Source organism: Euprymna scolopes, chromosome 26 (assembly GCF_053919585.1).
Source record: "Euprymna scolopes isolate OS-2025 chromosome 26, ASM5391958v1, whole genome shotgun sequence".
In the NCBI taxonomy this organism is placed as follows: domain Eukaryota; kingdom Metazoa; phylum Mollusca; class Cephalopoda; order Sepiida; family Sepiolidae; genus Euprymna; species Euprymna scolopes.
In genome coordinates this window covers 29,649,465-29,663,480 of record NC_136507.1, presented here as the reverse complement: position 1 = coordinate 29,663,480, position 14,016 = coordinate 29,649,465, and the positions used below count along the sequence as shown (strand labels likewise).

Below are 14,016 nucleotides of genomic sequence, written 5' to 3'. Positions count from 1 at the left end.
TGTGTGTGTGTGACACCATTGAGGGAAACAACCTTCTAACAGAACAGTTCAATGAAGTGATGCTTCGTCGTGCAGTTCTTTAAAAATCAGCGATGGTTTTTGGTTTCTCTTCTAAACCTAAAATGGCTTACAACTAAAGAAAAAAAATGTCAAATCTGACAACAGAAAGGAATCGTTTCTGTAATTTTAAAATTGAATACAATATTTATATTTTTTTAAAATATTTTTTAAATTGTCATTTTACCCCCAAACAAAGCACAAAACCACTTAGTCGTGGGGGGGCTACTATTTTGGACCTCTATTTAGGAATGCTATGTAGGGAGTTGGGCAGCGAGATGTATGTTCATATTACACTTGAACTTCTGCATGTCAGTACAGCCAGAGATATAGAGGATCAGAAGGGAATAATGAACAGCCCCCTTAAGTAAACACTTCATCAAATCTCCACACTAATGTAATGTACTTGCAATAACCCTTACCCCTGAGTGGCTTCCGGGCCTTGATAAGTGGTGATAACTGTGTAAAAAAAAAGAAAAAGAATTCCAAAGTGCAGCGGTCAGAGGGAAGAAACTATTCGACTACAAGGCTTTACGGCAGCTAGGGATTTCTACAGCGCAGGGGTGGGATTTTGAGGGTATTGTAGTCGAGGGAGTACTAGTGCTTTAAGTTCGTCAGAGCACTTGCCGTTGAAATATTTGTAAAAGGATGCCATGTTTGACAATGGGACAGAGGTTGGAGTTTAGTTGATAGTTCAGGGCCTATTAGGTTGGCGACTCTTTTTGTAAATCCCGACTAAAGGCGAGAGACTAGTGGCAGATGCACTAGCTCAGATATGGTAAGAATACTCCATGCATGGGCGAACTGTGGCTCTGTAGATGCTCTCAGCTTTTTAGTACGGTAGAGAGAGAGCCCACCTTCCTCGCAGTAGCCTCTACAATTACCTTGTTCCAATTCATGTTATCTGTGAATGTTAATCATAGGAGCTTGAGGGAAGTACTTTCAGGCAGTGTATCGTTAGCCATGGCAATAAGTGGTTGAGAAGGTTGATTGTAATTATTAAAAGAAAATGCGCCAAGCCAAAATTTCACAACGTATTTAAACTTACAATTTGAATTGTCTTTGAGCAATGTTAGCAAATAATCTTTGGAACTTCCATATAGATTATACTAAGTTGTGACAATGGGTAGAATCTGAAACTTTCATCAAAATATAATATATAGATACAATAATAATAATAATAATAATAATAATAATAATAATAATAACAATAATAATAATAATAATAATAATAATAAAATAATAATAATAATAATAATAATATTAATAATAATAATAATAATAATATTAATAATAATAATAACAACAACAATAATAATAATAATATTAATAATAATAACAACAACAACAACAATAATAATAATAATAATAATAATAAAATAATAATAATAATAATAAAATAAAATAATAATAATAAAATAAAATAAAATAATAATAATAACAATAATAATAATAATAATAATAATAATAATAACAACAACACCAATAATAATAATAATAATAATAAAACAATAATGATAATAATAAAATAAAATAATAATAATAAAATAAAATAATAATAATAATAATAATAATAATAATAATAATAAAATAATAACAATAATAATAGTAAAAAATATAATAAAATAATTAAATAATAATAATAATAAAATAATAAAAATAAAATAAAATAATAATAATAATGATAATAAAATAATAATAATAATAATAGTAATAAAAAATAAAATAATAATAATAATAATAATAAATAAAATAAAATAATAATAATAATAAAAAATAAAAATAATAAAAACTAATAATAATAAATAAAATAATAATAATAATAATAATAAGTAAAATAAAATAATAATAATAATAATAATAATAATAATAATAATAATAATAATAAATTGTTATCCTCATCTTCATAATGGTTGTTATTCTACCACGGTTCGGTCAACTCATCCTATGGCCTTCTGCGGATGACTAAATATTATTTCTTTTATTGAAATCTTTTGAGATGAGTAATTTGTATGTATATTTATTTGTGGACTGTTATCCTCATCTTCGTAGTTGTTGTTATTGTTTCACTACGTTTCGGCCAAATCATCCCCTGGCCTTCTTCGTATATATAAAATAGATAATACGTACGGCACAATCACATTGAAACACCGGTTCTCGCCAGATCACAGAAGTTAAGCAACGTTGAGCCTGGCCAGTACCAGATGGGTGACCAATTGGGAAGGCGAGGCGCTGTATGTACCGCGAGGTAAAATATCAGGTTGGGAAACTGGAGCGGTCTATCCTTCTCTCGAGGGTAGATGAGAATCTCTTAAGCCGTGGTAGGTTCCCCGTCTCGTAATGGCGTCACAATAAAAATATCCTGGATAGCCTTGGTGAAGAATCAAGTATTCAGCTACTGACAAGATTCGATTTACACTGCAAACTCGTGTGGTGAGTTCAATCTCGACTATGGCCGCGCTGGATATATCTATATATCTAATGAAGTGAGATTGTGTGTGCGAGGACACCTCTCAACCTATATACTCAACGAATTTTTGATCTACAGACTTGAAATTTGGTATATAGAATATTCAGACACGTGGAAAACTTTTTAATCCGTTGTCATTCGATACAAAAGACTGCTAAGGGGCCAAAAGTGAAAAATAAGTACGTGTGAGTGATCGAATTTTTATCTGTTTGCTGTTTTATGAATGCGCATGTGTGAATAGTTCACATTACAGATTACTTATGTTAAGTTAACACCTTTTAAAGACCGTGTCACGCTGGTCTAATTGTTATCAAACTTGACTCACTGTCTTTAGATTTTGGTTTCGATCTCAGCTCGAGTATTTTTTAAAATTTTATTAATTACAAAAAGTGAAATGTTTTGAAAAAAATCATAATAATCGTATGTATGTCTCAGTTTCTGTATGAATTAAAATATAATATTTATGCGTATTTTACGACCGGTCATCGCTATAAAATTGCGATTTTACCAGATTACTGAAAAAAAGAAAACACATGTTAAATGTGCATATATTTTTATTAAACATAAAACATACTTGTATATATATATATATATATATATATGTATATATATGCATATGCATATATATTTATATGTATATATGTATATATATATGTATGTGTATATATATGTATATGTATATATATATATGTATATATATATGTATATGTATATATATTTATATATATACTTGTATATATACTTGTATATATATACTTGTATATATATATAAACATAAAACATACTTGTATATATATATATTTTTTCTTAGACATAAAACACACTTGTAGCTGTCATCTGTCATCTATTGATTTTAGCTTTACTGGTAGGTTAAAAGTCGATAAATATTTATTAGTTTTTTTGTTACTTCGAGCAGTGGAAGATTTTGTTTGAAACAATATAAAAGGAATCGTTTTTGGCATCAGAAAATATGCACACATTTTTCCGATTCCGATACTTTCAAATGTTCTGATTTTTCTGATTCCTGATTTCGATTCCGATTAATCGTCCCAACACTACTACACATGTGCATATCTGTTTCAGCTTGTATCTGATAATGTTTGTACAAATGAAGAATTTTATGCTATACTACTTGTTATTGAACCCTATTATATAAATATTGGTGTTTTATTGGATTAACTTCTAGGAAACAAAAATAATAACATTATATATATATATATATATATATATATATATATATATATATATATACATACATACATATATATATATATATATATATGTATAAATTCCACAGCCAAACAACGTCGCAACCCACAAGAGCCATGACAGTCAACGAACCGGTTCGTTGACTGTCATAGCTCTTGTAGGTTGCGACGTTGTTTGGCTGTGGAATTTATTATATATAATCTCTCACATTCTGAAATCATATATATATATATATATATATATATATATATATATATATATATATATATATATATATATATATATAAGGAAAAGAAATCAGACTGTAAATTTATAAGTAAATTTATTGTTCGACACAATACTCTAAAAACAATTTTCAAGAAATCCTTAATCCACATAGTTTCAAAGAATGCTATTCTTCTCCCCAGGGGAAAGAAAGATATTAGAAAATTATTTGCTGATTATGGCATTAAATGAAACAATACTTTATGATGGTTAGCCATAAATTGCAAAAAAAAAAAAAAAAAAGAAAAAAAACAAAAGAAAAAAGTGTTCATGTCTGTAAAAACAGATGAAAATAGGGAAAAAATGGGGGAAAAAACAAACCGGGTATAGAAGGTCCAGAATACATGAAGACTCACTCGATGGTAAATTCAAGAAACGAATAAATTAAAAAAAAATAATCAATAAATTTACTTGTAAATTTATTGATAAGCTATACTCCCTATTGCGTTTGTATTGAGCTTTTTTTTATTTGGTTGGGATTAATATATAAATATTAATATTTATATTGGTTTGAAGTTTAAACTTGTTTTCATCGGGTAAACATTTCATTCCTATTGATTTAATATATATATGGACACACACACACACACACACACACACACACACACACACACACACACACACACACACACACACATATATATATAAGACAAAATGACAAAAAAAAGAAACAAATGTTAACATACACTTTGCAGTTTTTATATTAAAGAACTAGATTAAAAAAATTCTCTCTTAACTAAAATTTTCAAAGAAATAACCCTTATCATCAGAAAAAAAAATTAAGTATCATTTGTTATTTTGCAATGAGATGAGGATTAAGTATCCGTTTTACATGGGTTCTACGGACTATTGTTCTTATCTTTATGTAACCCCCGACCTTCTTCAGCAGTACCATGTCGACCTCTTTAATTCTTCTATGTAAATTTCGAATAGAAACCTTTATTTTAGTTTACGGGTTAGCATGCACTCTTTCTATCGGCCATGATCGAATAGAGATCCTAAGTAATTCGTAACTGTATTTTTCGGTCGCCCACACTGAGAATTGAACCTTTAACATGAAAATATCACTTTTCACAATGGATTTTTCCCAAATACTCTAACCACCGCTCCACGGGTCCTTGCGGACAGTTCTAGGTATGAATTTTGAGAGTCTTTAATATATTGGATTTCTAGTAGTAAATACCATTCTTTATTAATAATTTTTACTATATATGATGAGAAATATGGAAATAGTATTACATTAACGACTATATGACGTCCCTACAATTTCCCTCTCTTTAACAGCGCAAGCCCCCCCTCCCTCCTTTTTGAATTTCCAACGTCTTTTTCCGTTTTTCTGAAATAGAACAGCGTCACACTTGCACATGAAACATTTTCAAATATTTTGTACTGGTATTTTTTGTTTCTTAATCCCATTCATCCAGAGGAAGTCTCGAAATAAAGACGAAACGTTGATGAACACATAATACGGTTTGTTCCTTTTTATCTCTTTCTCTCTCTCTCTCTCTCTCTCTCTCTCTCTCTCTCTCTCTCTCTGTCTCTGTCTATATATATATATATATATATATATATATATATATATATAAATGTAAGATTGTTGAATTTTTTATTTATTTTTTATTAGCGATTAATTTCTTTCTTTATTCTTTTTACTTCGCCCCCCCCCGAGCGTTTATATGATAAGAAAGGGGTTATTTACCCTTTGTTTAAATTTTTCTTCTCCCACATTTTTAGGACGTATTTACTTTTTTTTATTTTAAATATTAATTATTAATTAATAATTAATAATTACTACATGCATAAAAGTAAGTTACCTATATACATGCATGTTTCAGAGTTTATTCTTCATCAGTATAGCAAGGACCCGGTGGGCCCGTGGTAAAACATCAGACTACTTATCGAGCTGTTGTACGATCGATCCTTGTCAATAAAGTCTAGCTATACACTTCTGATGATGAGTAAACTCTGAAACATTCATGTATATAGATGACTTACTTTTATGCACGTAGTAATTATTAATTAATAATTAATATTTAAATAAAATTAAAATATATATATATATATATATATATATATATATATATATATATATAAGATTGTTGAATTTTTATTTATTTTGTATTAGCGATTAATTTCTTTCTTTTTACTTCATTCCATGAGCGTTTATATTTTAAGAAAGGAGTTATTTGCCCTTTGTTTAAATTTTTCTTCTTCCACATTTTTAGGACGTATTTACTTTTTTTAATTTTATTTAAATATTAATTATTAATTATTAATTGATAATTACTACGTGCATACTTACTTTTATGCACGTAGTAATTATTAATTAATAATTAATAATAGTAATACGATATATATATATATATATATATATATATATATATATATATATATATATATATAGAGAGAGAGAGAGAGAGATAGATAGATAGATAGATAGCACAATCACGTTGACACAGCGGTTCCCGTCAGATCATCAAAGTTAAGCAATGTTGACTCTGGCTGGTACCAGGTGGGTGACTATTTGGGAAGGCTAGGCGCTGTATGTACTGCGCCGAGTTTTAAAAATTTTCAGGTTGGTATCTGGGGAAGCATTTATTCACTGGGAGAGCTGCAGTGCACCCCCAGCCTTCGTTAAGACATGTATCTAGGAGAAGGAAACTCTGATGTCAAAACCTGCGGTCTACTGTATACTCTGTCTTGTAGCAGACATCTGCACCGACAAAGGTTAGCAGTAATACCAAAAAATGTGGTTGGTTCTACACAAAGCCTTCACAATTATAAACAAATGATCTGTGTGGATTTCTAACCAACTTAGTTGTTGTGGCGAAAGATCATATGTCAAAATCAACGGGAGAAGCCACACACACACACACACACACACACACACACACACACACACACACACACACACACACACACACACACACACACACACACACACAGTAAATCCCCGGGATACGGTATTTTAAAGTAGTAACAAAATGTAGTATAATACACATGTTCATAAACAAATAACATTATAAATAACACCGGGGCAAATACCGTAACCAGGGGCCGGAAAGAAAATCGTATTCCACATAGTGACTTGAAAAAGCGTATCCCGGGGTCATACTATACATATATATATATATATAGTAACTTTACGGACACCCTGTATATATATATATATATATATATATATATATATATATATATATATATATACAGGGTGTCCGTAAAGTTACTATACAGTCTTATTGTTTTATTGTATTATATTTTTATTAATACTTAATATATTACAGGATGTCTGTATAGTAACTTGTAAGACTGTATAGTAATTTTACGGACACCCTATATATATATATATATATATATATATATATATATATATATATATATATATATATATATATATATATATATATATATAAGGAACTTATATATATATATATATATATATATATATATATATATATAAAATTCGACGCTCATTGTTCGTTTATAAACAAGCGGTTTGAGCACTGTAAAAGTTGTGGATAAATGTTTGTTTAAATAGACATTTGGCGAGATAATTTACGGGCGTCGCTCCCGTAAATCGATCGGTAGAACTGCTGACTGTCAACGTGATTGTTCTAGGTTCAATCCTCGGCTTGGGAGAGGTGCTAGTCTAGCGGCACTGATGAGTTGTGATACAACGAAACAGGACTGCATGTCGATGACTTCAAATATATATATATCATTGTCATGGTTTACTTATTACTGTATATATTATCTACTAGGTTACATCGGACGAAACGTTGTGAAAATCACACTCAAGATGAGAATAGTAGCGCGAAGAATCCAAATAATACGAATATTTTGCAATAATTTATGGGTTCTGAAGAAAGTAGCAGAAAGTCTTTGTAATGTTTTTATCGATTTCTCTTGAATCCATATACTTTATATTAAAATTGCAATGGATGATGACCTTTGACATGCGATAATATATCTGGAGATTCTTTATTACAAAGATTTTATGACCCTTCATAAAAATCGTCCATTGTATACGATTTATTGAACATATGTTGATATTTTAACGATATATATGTGCTTCGCAATCGCGTTAGTGCGTACAGTGACCCAGCGAGGATTGAACTCGAAACAGCTGATCACGTAGATCTCGTAGGTAACGATTAGGTCAATCATGCGGGATATGAAAAGGATCTTACCTGGAGCTTTTCTGTTTAGAGTTCACCCCCTTCTTTAATTCAGGCCTGTCAAAATAATCGAGGAAATAAAATAATAAAAAAATGTAAAATCCCATAAAACATGTCGTTTGTTCGGTTTCAATTGAGGAATTAGCATTTCGCATTCAATTTTTAGACACACACACACACACACACACACACACACACACACACACACACACACACACACACACACACACACACACACACACACACTCTCTCTCTCTCTCTCTCTCTCTATATATATATATATATATATATATATATATATATATATATATATAGAAGGAACTTTGTGTGTCTGTGTATCTATGGACTCCTAAACGGCTGGGCCAATTTTATGAAATCTTACACGAAGGTACTTTATGTGACTGGCAGTGTTCTTAAACAGGTTTTGTGTCAGAATATCTTCGATAAGTATCGATAATCGATAATCGATAATCGAAAAAATCCGATTAAATAAAGGAACAGGCGATGTTGACCAAAGTTAACACCTTACACAGCCTAACATCACAACTATATTTGAAAAGTTTTATTACCACACAAGCCGAAAGTCTCTACATATAAAATCAACAGTAGGTTCTTTTGATATGACAGGGGCGAGTTCGAAATGAATGTTTCTGTTTAGAGCACGATTGAAATATGATACTTTTACATTTTGAACTTTTATTCAAGCCATTATATGTAAAAATACTTTCATAAAATTAAAGGGAGGTTCTCTACAGTGCAATGTACACTACAATGTATTGTGGACTATGTCACTGCGGAGAGGCATGTGAAGCTTTCTTTCCGGTGCACCGTAGTTGATCTTCCACTAGATTTTTTTTTTTTTACAAAAGAATGACCATTTATCAAGACCTAGAGGCCACTCGAGGATAAGGGTTAAAGAGTGTACAGTGGTCAAAAGGACAATATCATAGTAATCGTTAGAAGTGTAAATTTGGTAAATTGGATTACTTAAGGGGAATGGCTCACCAAGAACTTGTTTACATTGGACTTGAAGACGGCCATGTTGTAGTCATCTGAAAAGCTGGCAAACGAAAGAGAGTTTCACAGGTGTGCAGTTTTAAGAAAAGAGGTTTAGGCACAGGGGAAATTATTAATAGTGTTTACAGCCAAACGAGTGTGTCTCATGAATGTTTGGCGAGGGGGGAACCATACACTGGAGCTCAGACGAGCACTTGCAATGAAAATAACGATAAAATAGAGACAGGCTCGCAACGTCCCTTCTGTGAGAAAGAGGTTGCAGGGAAAAGAAAATGGCATTCCCCACTAGGCTATGGGCAATTAATCGATTTGACTGAAAATCATTCAATTCAGGGCAACGTCGGACCTTCCTATACATATATATATATATATATATATATATATATATATATATATATATATATATATATATATATAGTGTTTAATCCTTTCGGGAATCATCAGTGTAGGATGTCATGATTATCAGCGGTCGAGAGATTCGAACCTGGCAACGAAGCTTTCTCTGACTCCATTAGCCAAGAACCAAATCCACACGGCCACTGTCAACCGCGAAAAATATCGTTGAAATTTAAACATGTATTTTTAAATGTTTTAACGTCTGTCAAATCTAATGATTAGGGCATCATGATCTGCTCATGCGAGCTAAAGTTCGGGAGTCATCAGTGCAGGGTGTCACGATTACCGTCGGTCGAAAGATACGATATATATATATATATATATATATATATATATATATATATATATATATATATATATATATATATATATAAAGAGTATAGTCATCAACAATTGTAGGTTTTTCAGACTTTTGTCATTTTTTAATATTTTTAAATATTTTTATAACGCGTTTCAAGCCTTGTTTAGCTCTCTTAAGATATTTTTATATAAAGTTTTTTTTAGTTAAAAGTTTGTGGAATTTCTTGTAGGAAAACATTTGAACTCTGCTAGCACCGACTGTGTTTTTCAGAAAAAATGTTAGGTTATATATATATATATATATATATATATATATATATATATATATATATATAACCTTACAGGTTACAGGGATTTTTATGCATTTTAACCTGATGATTCTTCACTGGAACGAAACGCGTACGATTCTGTGTTACTTAATTGCCATGAATATTTTTATAACTTGCTACCTAGCTCTACTCACATATTGAGCACTATTGAAGCAAATTCTAAAAATCGATACATACATTAGATCTCGTACAATTTATGTGGACGCATGAATTAATATATATGCATATAAGTGTGTGTATGTATGTATGTATATATATATATATATGTATGTATGTATGTATGTACGTAGATACATGTATGAGAATAATAACGTCGATGCGAATGATATGTTCGTACGATAAAGAAAATTGGATACGGATCTTATTCGTTTCGACACGCTGGTTAATATACTTCAAACGTCGAACCTAATCTAAGGACACCGTTTGACCTTCTCCTGGTGAATATCTGATCTCGACTACCCGAACGGACCTCCTCCCCATCATACCTCCTCCTATCTCCTCCTCCGTTGAAATCCGGTTATGAAACACGCTACACTTCCCAGATTGGCATAACACATTCTTTTAACGAATCTCAAAAACGTATACAACATCTTTTTGATGTCAAAAACAACTTCCAATAAAAAACAAAAAAACAAAAATGACAAACAAAAACAACAACAAAAAGTCTAACTAAACAAACAGTAAAGAGAATCCAATAAACGCATTCGTGAATAAAAGAATAAAATTCAAATAACGCGGGGTGGGAGGAGGAGAAGGAGGAAAGACGAAGGGAGAAAGATGTCTTCCGTTGATGAATAAGGATGAGGAAATTCAGATTCCTTCTGCACATGCGCAAACAAAGCGCAAACACAACAACAGAGAGTTGTCTCCCATGTTTTTTTTCTTCATCTTTTTAAAAATTATCTTTTGAATTAAGAGTCCAATACTGTTTGGATGTTTTCCTTTTCACTGAAGCAGTTCCCTTTCTCCTTCTACTAAATGTAATGATTAACGGTAAATCTATCTGTCGCTCTATCCACACACACACACACACACACACACACACACACACACACACACACACACACACACACACACACACTACATAAATACATAGTATAAATGAATTAAGGTAAAAATGGCACGGTAAAAATGGCACCGTTAAAAATGACACTGGTGAAAATAGCACCAGTAAAAATGGCACAATAAAAATAGCATGGTAATAATGGCACAGAAAAATGGCATCGATAAAAATGGCGCAGGAAAATTGCTACGGTAAAAGAAGCATGAATAAAAAATGGCACCGGTAAAAATGGCACGGTAAAAAATAGCACCGGTAAAATAGCCAAAGTGAATTTAGGTAAAAATGGCACTTTGATAACGGAAATTAAGACTGTTCGAGAAGAGCAGGTTAAGCTCCATTCCTCTAGTTTAAAATACAACAGAATCGTTAATAAAAATAAATAAATGAATGAATAAATAAATAAACAAACCAAAAATATCTTATATATATTGTATACATATATACATATATATATATATATATATATAATTAGTTGCGAATGATATAAATATAGCAATAATATTATCGCAACTCATAACTAAAGAAGTAATAGAAATCATGCTAATAAAAATAAAAAAAATACATAATGGAAAGAAAAACTGTAACTGGCCACATCGTCCATTGCAAAATAACTGCTTAATCAAATACATCAGTTATCAAACCACAATCATCGTCTTATGAAAACCAAATTTACAAAAATGCTACATAGGGAAAACAGCCCTTGATTTAAAACTAAGTATACTAACCCCAAAATCACATTGAGTAGCAAAGATAATACGAGTTAATATATCATTATCAACTATTACTAGACTCACAGAGAAGAAGGAGACTCGTCCATAGCCGAGTATAAAATAACACGGTCAGATAGGATATGCATATATTTTTATTTCAATATTTATCAAATATTTTTACGTGTACAAAAGTAATCTATGAACACATTGTTTCTGGGTACTACCCTATTTATCTCTCTCTCTCTCTCTCTCTATATATATATATATATATAAAAGTGAAAGTATCTGTCTGTCTGTTTGTCTGTCTGTCTGTCTGTGTACATTTCCCTACACAATAACTCCATCAACTTTTAGTCTACAGACTCGAAATTTGATATACAGGGTATGGAGATTTGGTAAAATCTTTGTAATCCGTTTTCGGCCAGAAATTTGGCTGTTGAGGTGTTGAAAGAGTTGACCTTTGCAGACTCTACTAACTTACTCCGCCAATTTTAGGTCTAAACACTTGAAATTTTAGATGTAGGTGTCCTGGACATAAGTCAAACTTTTAAATATATATATATATATATATATATATATGTGTGTGTGTGTGTGTGTGTGTGCATGCTTATACATATGCACATAAAGTTATAAACAATACATAGGCCCCGAGCAAAGCTGGGCTGAACTGCTAGTATATATCTATCTATATATCTATAAAAGTGAAAGTGTGTGTGTGTGTGTGCGTGTGTGCGTCTGTCTGTGTACATTTCCCTACACAATAACTCTGTCAATTTTAAGTCTACAGACTCGAAATTTGATAAACACGGTAGTGAGATTTGGGAAAATCTTTGTAATCCATTTTCGGCCAAACATTTGGCTGTCAAGGAGTCAAAGATCAACGATTTGACCTTAGAAAACTCTACCAAGTTCCTCCGCCAATTTTGGGTCTAAACATTTGAAACTTTAGATATAGGTTCCTTGGACATGGATCTAACTCAATAACTTGATTTGAGCCCAAAATAATAAATGTTAAGTAGTCAAATGAAAAAAAACAACAACTGACCTCTGCAGTCTCTACCAAATTACTCATATATATTTACTTATATATATATATATATATATATATATATATATATATATATATATATATATATATATATAATGAACATTTAAAATTAAAAATGTTTAAACTCGACGTTATTTCACGCGGTTAATGGTAGCCGAATGGATTAGGTCTTCGCTAACCGAGCCAGAGATGTCTCGTGATGCGGGGTTCGAATTGTTCGACTGGTATTAATCGTGACACCCTGCACTGAAGATTCCCGAAAGGATGAAACACTAGTGTCTGTAGGTATTTAATTATTATAGTAAAAAAATAATTATATATATATATATATATATATATATATATATATATATATATATATATATATATATATATATATATATATATATATATATATATATATATATATATATATATATATATATATATATATATATATATATAACAATCACGCTGGCACACCGGTTCTCGCCAGATCACCGAAGTTAAGCAATATTGAGCCTGACCAGTATCAGATGGGTGACCGTTTGGGAAGTTTAGGCGCTGTATGTACTGTGCCAAGTCGTAGAAATTTTCAGGTTGGTATTTGGGTGCGCATTAATTCACTGAGAGAAATGCACCCTCTGTTTTCATTAAGACATGTATCTAGAAGAAGAAAACTCTGATGTAAAAATCTGCGGTCTATTGCATACTCTGTCCTGCGGCAGTCATCTGCACTGACAAAGGTTAGCAGTAATACTAAAAAGTGTGGTTGGTTCTACACAAAGCCTTCATCACTATAAACAAGGCATCTGTATGGATTTCCGAGCAGCTGAGTTGTTGTGGCGGAAGCTCATGCGTCGAAATAGACGGGGAATATAATATTTAAGCGTATTTTACGACCGGGCAATGCTGGACGACATGCTAGTATATATATATATATATATATATATATATATATATATATATACTAATTCGCTAAAAAATATTAAATAA

General features: G+C 31.1%; 1 protein-coding gene across 1 annotated transcript in view; it reads right to left on the bottom strand.

Moving 5' to 3' along the window:
- The window catches only part of LOC145247954 (outer dynein arm-docking complex subunit 2-like), a 627,728-nt gene that overhangs the window by 381,146 nt on the left and 232,566 nt on the right, over positions 1–14,016 (bottom strand). Inside the window, exon 9 of the mRNA XM_080109601.1 lies at positions 8,191–8,235. Coding sequence (XP_079965727.1) covers positions 8,191–8,235 — 45 coding nt within the window. The remainder of the gene's footprint in view (positions 1–8,190; positions 8,236–14,016) is intronic.